The 20,716-nt window shown below is 44.7% G+C and overlaps 1 protein-coding gene across 2 annotated transcripts in view; it reads left to right on the top strand.

Moving 5' to 3' along the window:
* Nucleotides 1–20,716, top strand: part of upb1 (ureidopropionase, beta) — a 125,771-nt gene that overhangs the window by 12,313 nt on the left and 92,742 nt on the right. For both annotated transcript variants that reach the window (XM_080208603.1, XM_080208602.1), the window contains exons 2-3: nt 5,383–5,554; nt 17,794–17,881. In XM_080208603.1, the coding sequence (XP_080064729.1) occupies nt 5,383–5,554; nt 17,794–17,881 (260 nt within the window). The remainder of the gene's footprint in view (nt 1–5,382; nt 5,555–17,793; nt 17,882–20,716) is intronic.

Genomic DNA, 20,716 nt, shown 5'->3' with positions numbered 1-20,716 from the left:
CTGTATGGTATTTATCTGTTTTGTTTTCAGTGCTGTAATCCTTGCATTTTCACTGAGGTAGTATATGGTACTGTTAGTAAACCACTTTCCACCAGGGAAACCCTACCAACAAACAGAAGAATCTTCAAGACACACCATCCACAGGGTATCTCGGGGGAAAAATATGACTTTCTTCCTTTCGACAAGGGAAAACCTCCAGGGTTAACTATAACAAGTCAGAGCCTGTAGCAACACTGCACCTACTCCTCTGACCAGCCAACTCTCCAACTGGAGAGCAGTCCAGAAGCCCCCAAAAGGGAATGTCAAGGGGGAGGGCAAGCTATTCCTGTGTCTAACATACCTTCCACCTGACCCAGATATACTCAGCCACTACTGGACTAACTGCTCAACGCTTTTCTGGTAATGGGGGCTGGTTCAGTGCCTCCATGGCTGGAGAGGAGAGTGATTTGTTCTGTTGCAAGCTGGGGTGAGGTGTATGAGTCTTTGGCCTATTGGTTCCTGCACTCGAGAGTGTACGCTGCAAATCCTGTACCAATAACAGTATCCTGGTGTTCCCCCTTTTCTGTGTTATCCTTCCACTACTCGGAGGTCCTGGGATCTCTATGCTGGTTATGTCCCAGTTGGTTATATGTTATCCCATAAGGGATCTGGTATATTGTGTAGCTCTGTCTCTATTATCCTGTGAAGAAGAATGTGAACCATGGGATCATGTGCCTGTGGTGTTAGCCTGAGATTCTCCATTTTCTTCACATCCTTTCTTTATCCAGATGAGAGGAGATGCCGACTCCAATGATTGCAATGACTGATAACTGGACTCATTTGTGTGAATGTTCTCTGGTCTTTTCTGTATGTTTGTGTGGAATAATGATTACTAGATTTTATGAATTTGTTGCAATTTGTGGCACATGAAAAATGAAAAACTTTGAATAAAACATATTCTTAAAAAAAAGTTTCTCAGACTTGTTTTCAAATCCCATCATGACCTCATTTCTTCCTATCTCTGTAAATTCCTCCAACCCCGTGAGCTCCACAATATCTATGCTCCTCTATTTCTGCCCTCTTGAGCATCTCCACTTCTGATCATTTCACCATTGGTGACTGTTCATTCAGCTGTCTTGGCCCCAAGCTCTGGAATTTCCTCCTCTCCCCCCCTCCCTCTCTTTCTTCCTGTATGACGCCTTCTAACATCTACCACTTTGATCAAGTTTATGTCCATCAGCTCTTCTTGTGACTTGGTGTTGATTTATAACTCTCCTGTGAAAGCACCTCGGGATGTTTTATTTTCAAGCTGCAATATAAATACAAGTTGTTGCTTGGATGTGTATTGCACCTCCGTGCAGAAGATGATGGTTTTGATCTGGATGAATTTATGACTGGTCTGGTAATTGTGTATTGGAGGACAGGCAGAGTGAGACCTTGGGCAGCGAAGAGTTTGAGAGAGGTATCGGGGCTGGGTGAGGAGGGGATATTTATGTGGTTGATGTTGCTCAGGCTGAAGGAGAACTTGGGACCTCCAGAGAGACAAGCCATTCTCAGAGATACTATGGCTATGATTGGATAGATAAGAGTTGAACCAAATGAGGGCAATACCATTGGAGGAAAACCCAACCATCCAAATTTAAAATGATAATTACACAAACTCAAATATCAACCCATTTCCTGTGACTCTGTTGTTTGCCTGCCTCTTACAGCCTCTGGGGGCAGGATTCAGATTTTTGACGTTCTAACACCTCACCTCAATGCTAATCTTCCCGTTTATCATTTTAATTTCACCTCATCTCAGTCCTATATGATGGGCCCCTTATCCCAAGACTGTGACCTCGTGCTTTAGATTCCCTGACCGGCAGAAGCAATCTTTGTGTTCACCCTGTGAAACCGCTTCAGAATCTCGTAAGTTTCAATGAGATCACCTCTTATTCTTCTAAACTCAGAGAAAATTTACTCAACCTCATCCCAGGGACCAGACTAGTGAACCTTCACTATTGTCTCCAGTGCAAGTGTATCCTTTCTTAACGACAGAGACCAAAACTGTACACAGTATTCCAGATGTGGCCTCGCTAAAACCTTGTACAGTTGGGTGATGAGCAGTTTAGTAACACCATAAGCAGAAGTAGGCCAGTCAGCCCATGGAGTCCCTTTCCCCCATTCATTGAGATCATGGCTGATTTGACGTGATCCTCAGTTTTCCACGTTATCCCCATAACTCTTGATTCCCTTACTGATTAAAAACCTGTCTATCTCAGCCTTGAACATACCTAATGGCCCAGCTTCTACAGCCCTCTGTGGTAAAGAATTCCACAGATTTACCACCCTCAGAAGAAATTCCTCACTCATCTCTCTCCCAAATAGGCGACCTCTTACTCTGAGATTATGCTCTCTGGTCCTAGACTCTCCCAGAAGGGGAAACATCTCAGCATCTACCCTGCTAAGCCCCCAAGAATCCTATGTCTCAGTAGAGTTTCCCCTTTTCTAAACGCCAGTGAGCACAGACCCAACGTACTCAATCTCTCCTCATAAGAAAATTCATCCATACCCGGGATCAACCTAGTTCACCTTCTCTGGACTGCCTCCAGTGCCGGGATATCTTTCCTCAGATAAGGGGAACAAAGCCGTTCAAAGTTTTGAGGCTCGAGAGATCTGATTGACAAGATGAACATCGGGGGAAATGACAGAAACTGAGGGAGCTGAGCATAGGCAGGTGCTGGTGTGATGTGGGCGCTGGTAAGAGCGTGGGTTTGACATGTAGGGAATTGTAGGATTGGGGAACACCATCAGCAACATAATCGGGACCTTAATGGACAAGTTCATGTGGTTTGTTCTTGAAGGTGACGATGGAAGGAGGAAAGAGTTTGAGAAGTTTAGGGACAGAGAGAAATTATACTTATCTCTGGTGATCCTGGAATGGGGCCAGTTTTGTCTGCGGAGTCTCTCTCTACATATTGGAATGCCCTGCCTGCTGCAGTTGTAAATGCGTCTAGTTTGGGGGCGTTTAAGAGATCTCTGGATAGGTTTATGGACGAAAAGGGATTGGTATAGGCTAGTGGGTCATTGTTTTTGTAACTGGTCGGCGCAACATCGTGGGCCGAAGGGCCTGTTCTGCGCTGTAATGTTCTATGTTCTATATGTTCTACACTTGTTACCTTGTGGACAAGGAAACGAAGACTAGTGCCATGCTGTGTGAACAATCAGATTGGGAGAGAATGAGACTTTTACTGAAACTGGGGCATCAAAGGCTGCCAGCAGCTGTACAAATATTGAGGTCAACTGAGGGCCAAAGGATCTCAGATCTCCTGAGTAACATTCACAAATTAAAATGGTGTTTCCCTGTCACTGAAGTGATCTCTCCATGGTGGGTGCCTGGGCAGCATGTATATCAACATGGTACCTCCCATTATCCGGTTTCCTCCCACAGTCCAAAAATATGCGGGTTAGGTTGATTGGCTGTGCTAAAATTGTCCCTTAGTGTCCTGGGATGTGTAGGTTAGAGGGATTAGTGGGTAAATGTGTAGGGATATGGGGATAGGGCCTGGGTGGGATTGTCGTCGGTGCAGACTCGATGGGTTGAAGGGCCACTGTAGGATTCTATGTTCTATTAAACAGTGTATGGCTACTACAGATATACTGAAAGGATAACTCCTCTCACGTTTACCTATTCTAGCTTCAGTTTGAAGTCAAAGCACCCACTTTGTCGTTCGTTTCTCAGACACCCACCCTCTGCCCCGCTAAGATAATTATCCAGCACTGCCTCCTCTCTAATAGACACAACTCAACCAACATGGTATACATGGATTTTAGTAAGGCGTTCGATAAGGTTCACCATGGTAGGCTTCTGCAGAAAATGCAGATGTATGGGATTGTGGGTAATCTAGGAAGTTGGATCAGGAATTGGCTATCAGATAGGAGACAGAGGGTGGTGGTGGATGGTAAATATTCATCATGGAGTACAGTTACGAGTGGTGTGCCTCAGGGATCTGTTTTGGGGCCACTGTTGTTTGTAATTTTTATTAATGATCTGGATGAGGGTATAGTTGGGTGGATTAGTAAATTTGCTGATGACACCAAAATTGGAGGTGTGGTAGATTGTGAGGAAGGGTGTCATAGTCTGCAGGGAGACTTAGATAGGTTGCAGAGCTGGGCCGAGAGGTGGCGGATGGAATTTAATGCGGAGAAGTGTGTGGTAATTCACTTTGGTAGGAGCAACAGATGTGTCGAGTATAGGGCTAATGGGAGGACTTTGAATAGTGTGGATGAACAGAGGGATCTAGGTGTGTGTGTACATAGATCCCTGAAAGTTGGGAATCAAGTAGATAAGGTTGTTAAGAAGGCGTATGGTGTCTTGGCGTTTATTGGTAGGGGGATTGAATTTAGGAGTCGCAGTGTAATGTTGCAACTGTACACTACTCTAGTGCGGCCGCACTTGGAGTACTGTGTGCAGTTCTGGTCCCCGCATTACAAGAAGGATGTGGAGGCGTTGGAGAGGGTGCAGAGGAGGTTTACTAGGATGGTGCCTGGTATGGTGGGGAGGTCCTATGAGGAGAGACTGAGGGATTTAGGGTTGTTTTCGTTGGAAAGAAGGCGGCTAAGAGGGGATCTTATTGAAACATATAAGATGATTAGAGGTTTAGATAGGGTGGATAGTGATAGCCTTTTTCCTCGGATGGAGAAAGCTAGCACGAGGGGGCATGGCTTTAAATTAAGGGGGGGTAGCTACAGGACGGATGTCAGGGGTAGGTTCTTTACCCAGCGGGTGGTGAAGGATTGGAATGCCCTGCCTGCTGCAGTTGTAAATGCGTCTAGTTTGGGGGCGTTTAAGAGATCTCTGGATAGGTTTATGGACGAAAAGGGATTGGTATAGGCTAGTGGGTCATTGTTTTTATAACTGGTCGGCGCAACATCGTGGGCCGAAGGGCCTGTTCTGCGCTGTAATGTTCTATGTTCTATGTTCTATGTTCTAACAATGGAAATCCAATTTTCTTAGGTTGATTGGCCAGGCTAAAATTGCCACTTGGTGTCCTGCGATGCTTAGGTTGGTGGGATTAGTGGGTAAAATATGTAGGGATATGGGGATAGGGCCTGGGTGGGATTGTGGCCAGTGCAGACTCGATGGGCCGAATGGCCTCTTTCTGTACTGTAGGGTTTCTATGATTATCCTGCTCTGGGACACAGCAAATCAATCTGCTGTTTCCACAACTGAAATCATTGGCACGAGGTGATTTTTGTTGCATGTGAATCCTCGAAGCTTTGATTTACTCTGGCCCTCATGGGCATCTATCTTTCGGAAACTAAGATTTTGGACAGACGCTGTAACATAATTACAAATGAAAAGCCAGACTTTCAGGTTATCAGACAGTGATTGTAAATGTTGGCTTGACTCTCTTTCAGAAAGCTGGATGTGCGGAAGTCTGCAATGGAAGCATCCCTGGAAAAGGATTTTCAGCTAAAAGCTTATGGGTTTGAGGCCTCTTCTGAGCAGCTCCGTCAGCCTCGAGTTGTCCGAGTGGGATTAGTCCAGAACAAGATTGTCCTGCCTACTGATTCCCCTGTATCTGAGCAGGTGCGGAGAGTATGTGAGTGTGCTTCAGTGTTTAAATGAAAACCAATACAATGGGCAAACCAATACAAGCACATTTCGTAAGCAATGTAGAACTGTATAGAACATGGAAACAGGCTCAACTAGTCTATCTTGATGCTTCTCCCGGTTTATCAACAAATCCACTATTCTTGTCTTCCCTCGTGCACTTATCTAGTTTCCCTTTTATCATTTTTCATCTTAACCACTTCCTGTGGAAGTTCCACATCCTAACCACTGTGTGGATAGGAAAGGTTCTCCTGAGACCCTGATTGGAATTATTAGTGACTATCTTACAATCATAACCGCTAGTTTTGGACTCCCCAAAAGCAGAAATATTTTCTCGGTTTCTACTCATCAATTTCCTTCATAATTTTAAAGACTTCTATTGACCCACCACTGGGCCTTTTTTCTATAGAAAAGGCTGAGGAACTGGTGTAGGGGGCAGGGTTTCAGATTTGTAGATCACTGAAACCTCTTCTGGGGCAGATGGGACCTGTATAAGAGAGACAGGTTACACCTGAATTACAAGGAGACCAATATGCTTGCAGGGAGGTTTGTTGGTGTTATTGGGGAGGGTTTGAACTTGATTTGCAGGGGGATGGGAACCAGAGTGCCAGAGCAGATAGTGGAGCGGGTGTGAAAGTAAATTATATTAATAGTTCATGCAAAATCACAAATAGAAGGGGTGTGTGTAGTGGAAATAATCCTATAAGGTGTGTCTATTTCAATGCCAGGAGTATTGTGGGGAAGGCAGATGAGTTGAGGGTGTGGATTGACACGTGGAATTATGACATTATAGCTATTAGTGAAACTTGGCTACAGGAGGGGCAGGACTGGCAGCTCAATGTTCCAGGCTTCCAATGTTTCAGACGTGATAGAGGCAGAGGGATGGTGCAGGGGTGGCATTGCTAGTCAGGGAAAATGTTACAGCAGTGCTCAGGCAGGACGGATTAGAGGGCTTGACTATCGAGGCCATATGGGTGGAGCTGAGAAACAGGAAAGGTATGACCACATTAATGGGGTTGTATTATAGACCACTCAATAGTCCGTGAGAATTGAAGGAGCAAATCTGCAGAGAGATAGCAGACAACTGCCGGAAATATAGGGGATTTAAATTTTCCACATATAGGTTGGGTCTCCCATACTGTTAAAGGTCTAGACAGGGTGCAGTTTGTAAAATGTGTACAGGAAAGTTTTCTAAATCAATATATAGAGGTACCAACTTGAGAGCAGCAATATTAGATCTCCTATTAGGAAATGAACTAGGGCAAGTGACGGAAGTGTGTGTAGGGGAATACTTTGGTTCCAGTGATCATAACGCCATTAGTTTCAACTTGATCATGGATAAAGATAGATCTGGTCCTCGGGTTGAGATACTAAACTGGAAAAAGGCCAAATTTGAAGAAATGAGAAAGGATCTAAAAAGCGTGGATTGGGATAGGCCGTTCTCTGGCAAGGATGTGATTGGTAAGTGGGAGGCCTTCAAAGGAGAAATTTTGAGAGTGCAGAGTTTGTATGTTCCTGTCAGGATTAAAGGCAAAATGAATAAGAATAAGGAACCTTGGTTCTCGAGGGATATTGCAACTGTGATAAAGAAGAAGAGTGGTGTATGACATGTATGAGCAACAGGGAACAAATAAGATGCTTGAGGAGTATAAAAAGTGCAAGAAACTACTTAAGAAATCAAGAGGTTTAAAAGATGACACGAAGTTGCTTTGGCAGTCAAGGTGAAGGATAATCCTAAGAGCTTCTACAGGTATATTAAGAGCAAAAGGACAGTAAGGGATAAAATTGGTCTTCTTGAAGATCAGAGTGGTTGGCTTTGTATGGAACCAAAAGATATGGGGGAGATATTAAATGGGTTTTTTGCATCTGCATTTACTAAGGAAACTGGCACGGAATCTCCGGAAATAAGGCAAACAAGTAGGGAATGTCATGGAACCTATACAGATTAAAGGGGAGGAGGTGCTTGCTGTCTTGAGGCAAATCAGAGTAGATAAATCCCCAGGACCGGACAGGGTATTCACTCGGACCTTGAAGGAGACTAGTGTTGAAATTGCAGGGACCCTGGCAGATATTACGAGTGGTGTGCCTCAGGGATCTGTTTTGGGGCCACTGTTGTTTGTAATTTTTATTAATGATCTGGATGAGGGTATAGTTGGGTGGATTAGTAAATTTGCTGATGACACCAAAGTTGGAGGTGTGGTAGATTGTGAGGAAGGGTGTCATAGTCTGCAGGGAGACTTAGATAGGTTGCAGAGCTGGGCCGAGAGGTGGCGGATGGAATTTAATGCGGAGAAGTGTGAGGTAATTCACTTTGGTAGGAGCAACAGATGTGTCGAGTATAGGGCTAACGGGAGGACTTTGAATAGTGTGGATGAACAGAGGGATCTAGGTGTGTGTGTACATAGATCCCTGAAAGTTGGGAATCAAGTAGATAAGGTTGTTAAGAAGGCGTACGGTGTCTTGGCGTTTATTGGTAGGGGGATTGAATTTAGGAGTCGCAGTGTAATGTTGCAACTGTACACTACTCTAGTGCGGCCGCACTTGGAGTACTGTGTGCAGTTCTGGTCCCCGCATTACAAGAAGGATGTGGAGGCGTTGGAGAGGGTGCAGAGGAGGTTTACTAGGATGGTGCCTGGTATGGTGGGGAGGTCCTATGAGGAGAGACTGAGGGATTTAGGGTTGTTTTCGTTGGAAAGAAGGCGGCTAAGAGGGGATCTTATTGAAACATATAAGATGATTAGAGGTTTAGATAGGGTGGATAGTGATAGCCTTTTTCCTCGGATGGAGAAAGCTAGCACGAGGGGGCATGGCTTTAAATTAAGGGGGGGTAGCTACAGGACGGATGTCAGGGGTAGGTTCTTTACCCAGCGGGTGGTGAGGGATTGGAATGCCCTGCCTGCTGCAGTTGTAAATGCGTCTAGTTTGGGGGCGTTTAAGAGATCTCTGGATAGGTTTATGGACGAAAAGGGATTGGTATAGGCTAGTGGGTCATTGTTTTTGTAACTGGTCGGCGCAACATCGTGGGCCGAAGGGCCTGTTCTGCGCTGTAATGTTCTATGTCCTATGTTCTATGTTCTATATAATTAAAATGTCGGTGTCCATGGGTGAGGTGCCAGATGATTGGAGGATAGCTCATGTTGTTCCGTCGTTTACAAAAGTAATCCCGGAAATTATAGGCCAATAAGTGTGACGTCAGTAGTAGGTAAATTATTGGAAAGAGTACTAAGAGATAGGATCTACAAATATTTGGATAGACAGGGACTTATTAGGGGGAGTCAACATGGCTTTGTGCGTGGTAGGTCATGTTTAACCAATCTATTAGAGTTTTTCGAGGAGGTTACCAGGAAGGGATGAAGGGAAGGCAGCGGATGTTGTGTACATGGACTTCAGTAAGGCCTCTGACGAGGTCCCACATGGGAGGTTAGTTAGGAAGTTTCAGTCGCTGGGTATACGTGGAGAGGTAATAAATTGGATTAGACATTGGCTGAATGGAAGAAACCAGCGAGTGGTAGTGGAGAATTGCTTCTCTGAGTGGAGGCCTGTGACTAGTGGTGTGCCACAGAGATCAGTGTTGGGTCCATTGTTGTTTGTCATCTATATCAATGATCTGGATGATAATGTGGTAAATTGAATCAGAAAATTTGCTGATGATACAAAGATTGGCAGTGTAGTGGACGGTGAGGAAGGTTTTCAAAGCTTGCAGAGGGATTTGGACCAGCTAGAAAAATGGGCTGAAAAATGGCAGATGGAGTTTAATGCAGACAAGTGTGAGGTATTGCACATTGGAAGAACAAACCAAGGTAGAACATACAAGGTAAATGATAGGACACTGAAGAGTGCAGGAGAACAGAGGGATCTGGGAGTACGTAACATATTTCCCTAAAAGTGGCGTCACAGGTAGATAGGATCGTAAAGAATGCTTTTTGAACATTGGCCTTTATAAATCAAAGTATTGAGTATAAGAGTTGGAATGTTATGGTGAGATTGTATAAGACATTAGTGAGGCCGAGTTTAGAGTATTATGTACAGTTTTGGTCATCTAATTACAGGAAGGATATTAATAAAGGTTGAAAGAGTGCAGAGAAGGTTTACAAGGATGTTGCCAGGACTTGAGAAGCTGAGTTACAGAGAAAGTTTGAATAGGTTAGGACTTTATTCCCTGGAGCGTAGAAGAATGAGGGGAGATTTGATAGAGGTGTATAAGATTTTGATGGGTATAGATAGTGAATGCAAGCAGGCTTTTTCCACTGAGGCTAGGGGAGAAAAAATCTAGAGGACATGGGTTAAGAGTGAAGGGGTAAAAGTTTTAAGGGAATATTAGGGGGGGCTTCTTCACACAGAGTGGTGGGAGTGTGGAGTGAGCTGCCAGAAGAAGTGGTGAATGTGGGCTCACTTTTAACATTTAGGAAAAACTTGGACAGGCTCATGGATGAGAGGGGTGTGGAGGGATATGGTCCAGGTGCAGGTTAGTGGGACTAGGCAAAAAAATGGTTCAGCACAGACAAGAAGGGCCAAAAGGCTTGTTTCTGTGCTATTGTGTTCTATGGTTCTAACCCTAGCTTGTTTAGTCTTTCCTGATGGGTATAACATCTCTGTTCTGGTATCACCCTTGAATCTTTTTTTGCACTCTCTCCAGTGTCTTTAGGTAAAATGGAACATGACGTTTTGTTTGGTTGGAGCTTCCCTTCTTGCCATCTGAGGAGTTGGATAAAAACACATCCTTCCCCACATCCCCCAGCAGCGACTTCACGCTCCAATCAGCATTAACTGGCTGGAGGCAGCACTTTTATCCCTCACTCAGGAGGAAGTCCTGCCTCAGAGGTGCTGACCAATCTGACCAGCCATGTTCTGAGGACCTCATGGGGGAGGAGGGCTGGGCAAAGAGCGTTTGGGGGTGTCAGCGGAGAGGCGGATGGAGCCCCGCATGGGGAAGGTCCCTTGATGGACATGTGGGGAGGGGAGGTCCAATGTTGAGAAGGTTGCTCAAGGTGGCAGCCCCACCACCCTTCCCTGACCGAGACCTGAACAGAGTGAATTTTCAGGCTTCCCCTCACCAGCATGGAAATGCCCCATAGAAGGTCAAGAATTAACCACTTTAGGGCCCTAGCTGGGGCAAGAGCGAGTGGGCCAGCTTAAGTTTTGCCTGTCCTAGTGTAAAGTTGCAGAGAGGTCTAGATAGGTAGGACCCAGTCGGTAGATCATCTGAGAAATTCTATGGTCAAAACATCCCCCTCGTCTACAAACCACAGGTCGCGGAGAGGGATATAACGTTCTGTCCAGAACGGGGTGATGTGCACTAGTTTAACTTCAATTCTATCCCTTTCAGTGAACTGCAAGGCCCTGCCATCGTCCTTGAATGATTTTTTTTAACTTGCTGTGCTATTTTTAATGGTGTGTGAATCTGTAATGTTGATAAAAATAGAGTCTAATAATGAAAAAAACATGCTAAACAATTTAATAACTTTGCTTAACAGCTGGGAAATTAATTGTTTTTTTTCAGTTGTGCCTGGGGTTTAAGCAGCAGTTGTCTGACGGTCAGTGATCCATCTAGTGGCCCCAGGGAGAGACAGTAAATTACAAGAGTGAAATTCAAACAGTTGCTAAACGCCAACAGAATAAGGAGATTGGATTATTGGATCATATGCACTGACTTTTTTATAATGTACAATCAAGTTTTAAAGTCAACTTTCTGTGATGGCATGCACAACATGGTAGGGCAATTGGTAACAGTGAGAGGCGACATTATTTTGGGGATGAGTGGACTGCAGCGTGAATGAATAATTTGCGTTAGTTTAATTTCTTTAAAGTAATAAAATGTCCTGTGGTATTTGACAGGAGTGTTAATCTGACAGAGATATTTGGACAGGTTCAATGGAGCATTTTATAAAGTAGAGATTTGATGGAAGTATTTAAGATCACGAGGGGTCTAACAAGAGTGGATATGGAGATGGTTTTGCCACTCATGAAAGCATCGAGAGTGAGAAGGCACAGATTTTAAATAATTGGCAAAAGAAGCCAAAGCGATGTGAGAGGGAACATTTTCACGCAGTGAGCGGCGGAGGTCTAAAATGCTGTCTCTGAGAATGAGCCTGTCTCCAGCACAATCAAGGCTTTCAAAAGAGGATTGGATTGTTATGTAAAAAGGAAAAATGTGCAGGGGTTACAGGGAGAATGGTACTAAGTGAATTGCTCGTTTGGAGAGCCAGTGCTGACATGATTGGCCAAATGGCCTAGAACTGCATTGTAATAATTTGTGAATGTTTTAAGCTGTGGGAAAAGGATTGAAACATGAGTTGAAACTGTTTTGGTGGAATGAATAGAGGAAGTGTTTCCCCTGGTGAGAAAGGGCAGCATGGTGGTACAGTGGTTAGCACTGCTGCCTCACAGAGCCAGGGACCCGGGTTTAATTCTAGCTTTTGGGGACTGTGTGTTGAATTTGCACATTTCCGCATGTTTGCGTGAATTTCCTCCGGGTGTTGCAGTTTCCTTCCACGTTCCAAAGATGTGCAGGTTAGATGGATTGATGTCAGGGGAATTAGCAAGGAAAATACTTGGGGTTGTCAGGATAGGGCCTGGGTGAGATTGTTATCAGTGCAGGATCGATGGGCTGAATAGCCTCCTTCTGCACTGTAAGGAATCTATGAAGAGCTCCACTAGAGGCAATCAATGTGGGACAGTCACCAAGAAAATCCAATAGGGAATTCAGAAGAAACTGCTTTATTCAGAGCGTGCTAAGAATGTGGACCTCTCTACCATGGGGATCGGTTGAGGTGAATATTGCATAAGAATATAAGAAATAAAAACAGTGGGAGAACTTGAACTTGCTCTGCTATTCATTAAGATTGTAGCTGATCTGATTGTGGCTTTAACTCCACTTTCCTGTCTGCGACCCATAGCTGTTAACACCCTTGTAAATCAAACTTCTGGCTAACTCAGTCTTGAATTTTTTCAATGAATCAACCTCCACTTCACTGGGGAGGAGAATTCCAAAAATTAGCCACCCTCTTTAAAAAAAAGAAATTCCCCTTTGTCATTGTCTTAAATGGGAGATACTTATTCTGAAATTATCCCCAAGTTCTTGATTTTAGCATCTAAGCATCTTAGCATCTACCCTGGTCTGATGGGCTTGATGCCCCTCAGAATCTTGTAAGTTTCAGTAAAAGACCTTTGATTGTACAGGCCCAAACAGCTCAACCTTTCTTCATAAGATAACCCCTTCATCCCAGGGATCAGCCCAGTGACCCTTCTCTGAACTGCTGACAAAGCAAGAATATCACTCCTTAAATAGACCAAAACTATAAACAGTATTTTAGCTAGGGGTCTCAACAATGCCCTGTACAGTTGTAATAACACTTCTCTATTTTTATACTCAATCCCTTGTGCAATAAATGTCAACATTCCATTTGCCTTACTAAATACTTGTTGTACCTGTTTTTGTGAGTCATATAGTAGGATATCCAAATCCCTCTGTACCACGGCATGCTGCAGTCTCTATCTCTGTGAATAATATTTCACTTTGCTATTTTTCCTGTCAAAGTGGACAAGCTCACATTTTCCCACGTTAGCCTTCATCAGCCAATGTTTTCTATGCTCATTTAACCTGTCTATGTCCCTTTGCAGACTCTTTGGGCAGGATTTTCCAGCCCCCATCTGGACAGGTATTGTCACAGATCGGATGGGAACATTTGGAGAAGTGTTAAAAGTCAAGGGGGAAGCCACCTAGGACCCGGAAGAGGAGATTTTCTTTACTCAGTGGATTGTGAATTTTTGGAATTCTATACCCAGAGGGCAGTGGAAGCGTGCTCATTGAGTATTTTTAAAATAGAGAATGATAGATTCCTAAATGTCAATCACATCAAGCGATTATGGAGACAACCAAAATCACAACCTCTCATTTTGTGCAGTAGCAACATTGATCAGGTTTTTGAAAACCCAAACATATTATCCCTGAAATCTTGCCAATGTTTCCACCAGCGGGATCTTGCAGTCCCACCAATGGTGTCCCAATAGTGAGGGGTGCATTCAGTGGGAAACCCCATTGACAACAGTGGGACCATCAAATCCTCCCACCAGCGAGCGGTGCATTGCCTCCTGCTGCCATGAAACAGACCGCAGACAGGGAGAATAATCCCACTCGGCATTCACTGGCTCCCTTTTATCCACTTTGCTTGTTGCATCCTCAACTCTAATGAATTTGTTAAACCCAATTTCCATTTCACGAACAATGTTGACTCTGTCTGATTGTATTATGGTTATCTAAATGTCCTGCCACTAGCTGTTCATTAATGGATTCCAGCATTTTCTCAAGAGGCTATTGTTATAGACATGTCTATAGTTTCCTGCTTTCTGTCTCTCTCCTTTCTCGATTAGAGTCGTTACATTTGTGATTTTCCAATCTGATCTGATGGGTCTGTCTAAAATCCAGGGAGTCTTGGAAGATTTGACCAGGTGCATCGATTATCACTGCAGCCATTTACATAAGAAATAGGAGCATCAGTAGGCTCCTCAAACCTGTTCTGCCAGCATTCAGTAAGATCATTACTGTGATCTTGATTGTGGACTTACTCTGCGCCCCACACCCGCCCCGTACCCCCTCCTCCAGAATGCAGACCATCGGGTCCATGGAACTTGTTAGTCTTCAGTCCCATTAGTTTTCTTTAGTGATTATGATTGTTTTTAATTCTCCTCTGAGCTTTGCCTCTTGATTTTACTCTGTTATTGGGAGGCTTTTAATGTCTTCTATTGTGAAGACACATGCAAATACTTGTTCAAAAACGAAAGGTATTTAAGAGAAGACTAGCTAAGCAGATGAGAGAGAAGGCCACAGAGGACTATTCCAACAGGTAAATGAGGAAGGAACGCAGGAGGCTGAATTATAAATACCAACATGTGTCCTTTGGGCTGACTGGCCTGTTTCTCTGCTGTATATTCCACAATAATAGTGATCAGTGTGTGAAATAGCTTCACTGTGCTGTCTGGAAGTATGCAAACTCCATGGTCAGTTAAGAAGTATTAGCAGAGAAATTGTGTGTGCACGCATACATATATCACTAGAAGCGGAAGACAAAGGTCCCATCTGCTTCATGTATGTACTTGCGTATGTGTACCACAGGTGACCATTGTGCTCAGGCAATGGGTCAGAGGGTAGGCAGACACAAACAGGGTGCAAAAAGTGAGGTTTAACACATTGACAAAGGTGCTTTAATCCTTACATAAGTGCTTGTTTTCTACAATTGCCTACCAGCACCAGTATCCATTCACTGCAACTGAACTCTCGTCACATTCCAAAACTCACCTCTATGACTTGGTGTCTGGTTAGGATCCACAGCAGAGGAAGTGTTTTGTCTACACGCCATGTTATCTGTGATGACTTTGGCAGGCATCCTCTGCAAAGCAGGCCCCAATGCGCTGTATCTCAGTAGCACCGCCTTCCTTGGTGTGTGCGAGACTGGAACAGTCACAGAAGAGGGTGTCAGATGGGCCGGACACTCCCTATTGGAGAATCTCCTCCTCGCCCGAGGATAAAGGATTGTCTCTCTACCGCATCCAGCATTCTGGTCAGGTCTCCGCCTGACAAGTTAGCACAGCTTTCCTCTGCTTTGAACTTGGAGCAGGTGCTGGGGAGGTGTTTCACTGGAACGGCCCAGTAATTATAGCAGTCAGCCTGATGGTGGACCGAGTGAATCAGATTCTGCCCACCACAGAGGCATCGTGAAACCGAGAAAAAAATTTCTGTCTTAAAGCTACAGTAGGAAAAGCTGTCTCCGGCGGGCCACGTGACAAATTGACACTTTGCCAAAATATCGGAAAATTCCAACCATGGGATATTTTGTGCTCACCAGAGAGAGCAGCAAGGATCTGAGTTTAACATGGAGACAGCATTGTTAAAACATGGAAAGAGACAGATTGACCCATTGAGCTGACATTGTCTCCCTGGAGAACATTTCACTCCATTGCCCCCGTTCCATCACTGTCATCCAGTCAGTTGGGGAAATGGCTGGGACTAAGCCACATGTGTGTGGTTTAGATTGTTTGTGTTGGGCAGGTCCATGCGCATGGCCGACAGCACTTGAAGGTAAAGACAAAGGCGGCATGTGCCTCTCAAAAGGCAAAACTCAAAGTGTTCAAAAACCCTGGGAAAAGCGGGAAAGATAGGGAAGAGATTAATATAAATCAGGCAAGAGGACAGGGGGCAGTTCCATAGAATCCCTACAGTGCAGAAGGAGGCCATTCAGCCCATCAAACCTACACTGACAACAATCCTACCCAGTGCTTATTCTTGTAACCCCATGTATTTACCCTGCAGACCCCCCCCCCTCCCCTGACAGTAAGGGGGATGATGTGGAGAAGCTGGCGTTGGACTAGGGTGGGTGCAGTAGGCAGTTTCACAACACCAGGTTAGAGATCAACAGGTTTATTTGGAATCATGAGCTCTCATCAGGTGACTAGGATGCATGGCCAATCAATCTAACCCACACACTTTCGGATCGTGGGAGGAAACCCGTGCAGACTCTGCACTGACAGTCACCCAAGGCTGGAATCAAACCCGGATCCCTGGCGCTGTGACACAGCAGTGCTAACCACTGAGCCATTCTTTGAAAACAAAGCTCCCAGTAAGAGAAGAAGATAGAGAAAATAGCTGTGCCTCAAAATATTTTCTACAGTATAGAGGTGTGCCGTGACACACAAAAGGTTGGGAACCACTGTTCTAGGTTATTATCACTCCGTGAAGAAAGCTGTTCCTCTCAAATCCTCCCCGTACATCATTTGCCCATACAGTTCCATATGCTGTGCTAACCAACCTCTCACTATGTCCTGTCACCTTCTACAATCTATACACAGGATCCCTCTGTCCCTGTACACTCTTTAGTACGGGACCATCAATATATTTGTGGAAGCTATTGAGAGGGTACAGAGGAGATTTACAAGGATGTTGCCTGGATTGGGAGGCATGCCTTATGAAGATAGGTTGAGGGAGCTAGGTCTCCTCCCTGGAGAGACGAAGGTTGAGAGGTGACCTGATAGAGGTTTATAAAATGTTGAGAGGTATAGATAGGGTGGATTCTCAGAGGCTATTTCCCAGAGCTGAAATGGTCACTACGAGAGGACACAGATTTAAGTGCAGGGAAGCAAGTACGGAGGAGATGTTAGGGGAAAGTTTTTCACTCAGAGGGTGGTGAGTGAATGGAATCGGCTGCCGTCGGTGGTGGTGGAGGCGAACTTGCTGGGGTCTTTTAAAAGACTTCTGGATGAGTATATGGGATCTAATGGGATTGGGAGTAATAGATAGGTCTATGGCTTAGTAGGTATAGAAGTGATTGGTGCAACTAATGGGCCGAAGGGCCTGTTTGTGCTGTAGAGTTCTATGTTCTATATATTGCCTCTGCCTACATCCCTTTGGAAAGACGACATCCTCAAAGGTGCAACGCTCCCAAAGATGTGCAGGATAGGTGGATTGGTCATGCTAAATTGCCCCGTAGTTTCCCAAGATGTGTAGGTTAGGAGGATTAGCAGGGTAAATGCGCGGGGTTAAGAGGATGGGGTGGGATTGGGCCTGGGTAAAATACGTTGTCAGAGAGTCAGTATAGACTTGACGGGCCGAATAACTTCCTTTTGCATTGTAGGTATGATATGATTTTATAGTTACTGCACTGCGGTTTTAGCCTGGGTTAAATATTTAACACATTGGAACGGGACTTGAAGCTACACCTTCCTGTCAGAGCTGAGGGTGCTGACACCTGATGTGAGTCTGTTCTTTGTTTTCACCAATGGTAACAGGCAGTTAGAATTCTTCCTCGTGTCTCTGGTTTCAACTGATGGTGACACATACAAATAAAATTCTCAAAACTATTGGCCTTTTGATTCTGGTATTTGATATTGAAATGTAGTTTATATAGAGAGTGTGTGAGCACTGTGTGGAGGTGGGGTGACATTTCTTTTTGACTATTATATTCATGACAGCCATTTGAAAAATTCATTTATGGCATGTGAATCAGCATTTATTGCCTATCCCTATTTGTGAAACCATGGTAACCGCACAGCTTTAGAACAGGCCTTCCAGGAACATAATATCGATAATGGGGCTGTAATCACAGCGGCACTGTTATTTAGAAAGTCCCCTTCACCACCTTTCAGCAGCAACAGGTAAAGCATGTATTTGTCCTTACTGTACAGCCAATAACGGCATTGTTTTTTCTTTTATTTTAAACCCTTAGGTTGCAGCAATTCACAAACGAATTGGAGACATGATGGAAGTGGCTGCCATGTGTGGAGTGAATATCATTTGCCTGCAGGAAGCTTGGAGTAAGTGGTCCTGCCTTTGTAAAGTATAACAAGTGCCCACACGACACATTCTCTTGTGCAATTTATTTGCTTGTCTTTAGAACATAGAACAATACAGCACAGGCCCTTCGGCCCTCAATGTTGTGCCGAGCTACGTCCAAACCCAAGATCAAGCTGTCCCACTCCCTATCATTCTGGGGTGCTCCATGTGCCTATCCAATAACCGCTTGAAAGTTCCTAAAGTGTCCGACTCCACTATCACAGCAGGCAGTGCATTCCATACCCCAACCACTCTCTGAGTAAAGAATCTACCAAGGACATCCCTCCTATATCTCCCACCATGAACCTTATAGTTATACCCCCTAGTAACAGCTACATCCACCTGAGGAAATAGTCTCTGCATGTCCACTCAATCAATCCCCCTCATTGTCTTATAAAGCTCTATTAAGTCACCTTAGTCGGGCGGCACGGTAGCACAGTGGTTAGCACTGCTGCTTCACAGCTCCAGAGACCTGGGTTCGATTCCCGGCTCGGGTCACTGTCGTGTGGAGTTTGCACATTCTCCTCGTGTCTGCGTGGGTTTCCTCCGGGTGCTCCGGTTTCCTCCCACAGTCCAAAGATGTGCGGGTTAGGTTGATTGGCCATGCTAAGAAATTGCCCCTTAGTGTCGAGGGATGTGTAGGTTAGAGGGATTAGTGGGTATAATATGTAGGGATATGGGGGTAGGGCCTGGGTGGAATTGTGTTCGGTGCAGACTCGATGGGCCGAAGGGCTTCTTTCTGCACTGTAGGATTCTATGAGTCACCTCTCATCCTCCTCTGCTCTAAACAGAAAAGCCCCAGCTCCCTCAACCTTTCCTCAGAAGACCTATCCTCCAAACCAGGCAGAATCCTGGTAAATCTCCTCTGTACTCTCTCCAATGCTTCCACATCCTTCTTATAGTGACGTGACCACTAGAGATTTAGCAGCTACCTAACAAAAGGCCATTTTACTGCCAGTCTTCCGACTAGTTTCAAAACCATCAAAGATGTCTTCAAATCTGTGGCTCATGAGGAGCACCCTCACCTTTGGCTCACAGAAATCATAGAAACCCTACAGTACAGAAAGAAGCCATTCGGCCCCTCGAGTCTGCAGTGACCACAATCCCACCCAGGCCCTACCCCCATATCCCTACACATTTACCCACTAATCCCTCAAAACCTATGCATCTCCGGACACTAAGGGGCAATTTAGCATGGCCAATCAACCTAACCCGCACATCTTTGGCTCAGAAGGTTGTAAGTCTCATTTGAGAGACTTGAACGTGTAATCTTGACTGAGGCTTTAGTGCATTACGAGGGAGCGCTGCACTACCACCTTTCAGATGAGATGTAAACCAAGGCCCTGCCTGTCCATTCAGATGGATGTACAAGATCCCTTAGCAATATTTGATGAAGAGTAAGGGGAGTTTTTGTCAGTCTCCGGATCAATATCTATCCCTCAAACAACAGATTATCTGGTCATTATCTCATTTTTGAGGGAGTTGGCTGTGTTTGCTACAGCAGTGATGACACTTCAAAAAGTCCTGTCGAGCACTGGGACAACCTGACCCTGGGAAATAATCCAAGTTCCTTCCTTTCTGTTCACACGGTTTGTAGCTTTAAGGGGTGATTCCTCAATCTATAAAACACAGCTTACCAACTGCACATCTCAGCATTACAGGGCTTACAGACTGGGATTTTTATGCTGAGGAAAGAATTTCATGATGTGGATGTGCTGGCATTGGACTGGGGTAAACACATTAAAAACATTCACCTGACAAAGGGGGTAACCTCGAAAGCTAGTGAGTGTACTATCAAATAAATCAGTTGGACTTAAACCTGGTGTTGTCAGACTTTTTACTGGAAGAATTTCACCCACTGCACACAGTTAAGATCTGCTGCCTCAGGACAGACAGTTGCAAAGACTAGTCAGGTTGGGTTGTAGTTAGTATCTGCAGCTCATACTGCCTGTGTTAAGGTGAAGTGCTCATTCCCTCCCTCGTGTTTATAAAACAGTTCCCTAGTGTCCCTGTTGGTCAATTGTTGCAATATAAATCAGCAAATTAAGTAATTTAAATTAAGAGATAACAGTAAATATGTAAATGAGCAGAAAATTAATTGGATTAAAGGGATTAGGATTAAATAAATAGAGGCTACCATTGTTAAAGGAATCCAAATTACATGAGCATATCTGGTAAACATAAATAATCAAACAATAGTGAGGAGTATTTTAGCGTACCAAACTAAAAACATATACAAGTAGATAGGCTTGAGATTGATGGGACAAGTGAGATCCACTGGCCACAGTTGCTTTTGGGAATTCCCTGATGCTCTGTGTGATGTGGATAACTCCATGTGCAGGCAGTGCCTTTAACTACTCCAACTCAATCTGGCTATTTCTGAAGTTGAGGAGTGATAGAAATCTAATCAGTGGAACTCATGTCTCCTCAGAAGAGGAAGCAGTGATGATCGATGTGCTGATTAGTGTTTCCTTCTCTGAGCTCTTGCTGAACATGACTCTAATACACCCCGCCTGGTCTCTGACATATCTTCATCTCTTTCCTATCCTGGATGACTGTGTCTCCAAACCACACCCACACACACACACACACACACACACACACAAACACACACCCCCCCACACCCCCCCCGGGTGTCCGATGTGTCCCTGTTTCCCTCCCTGACCCCCACCCAGGTGCCAGATGTGTCCTAGGCATCTTTTTGAACATATATTCAGCAAGGCGTTTGATAAGGTTCCCCATGCAAGACTTCTTGAGAAGGTGAGAGGGCATGGTATCCAAGGGGCTTTGGCCTTGTGGATCCAGAACTGGCTTGC

This window comes from Carcharhinus amblyrhynchos, chromosome 20, assembly GCF_965287045.1.
Source record: "Carcharhinus amblyrhynchos chromosome 20, sCarAmb.v2.hapA, whole genome shotgun sequence".
Classification (NCBI taxonomy): Eukaryota; Metazoa; Chordata; class Chondrichthyes; order Carcharhiniformes; family Carcharhinidae; genus Carcharhinus; species Carcharhinus amblyrhynchos.
This window is presented reverse-complemented; position numbering and strand designations above follow the sequence as displayed.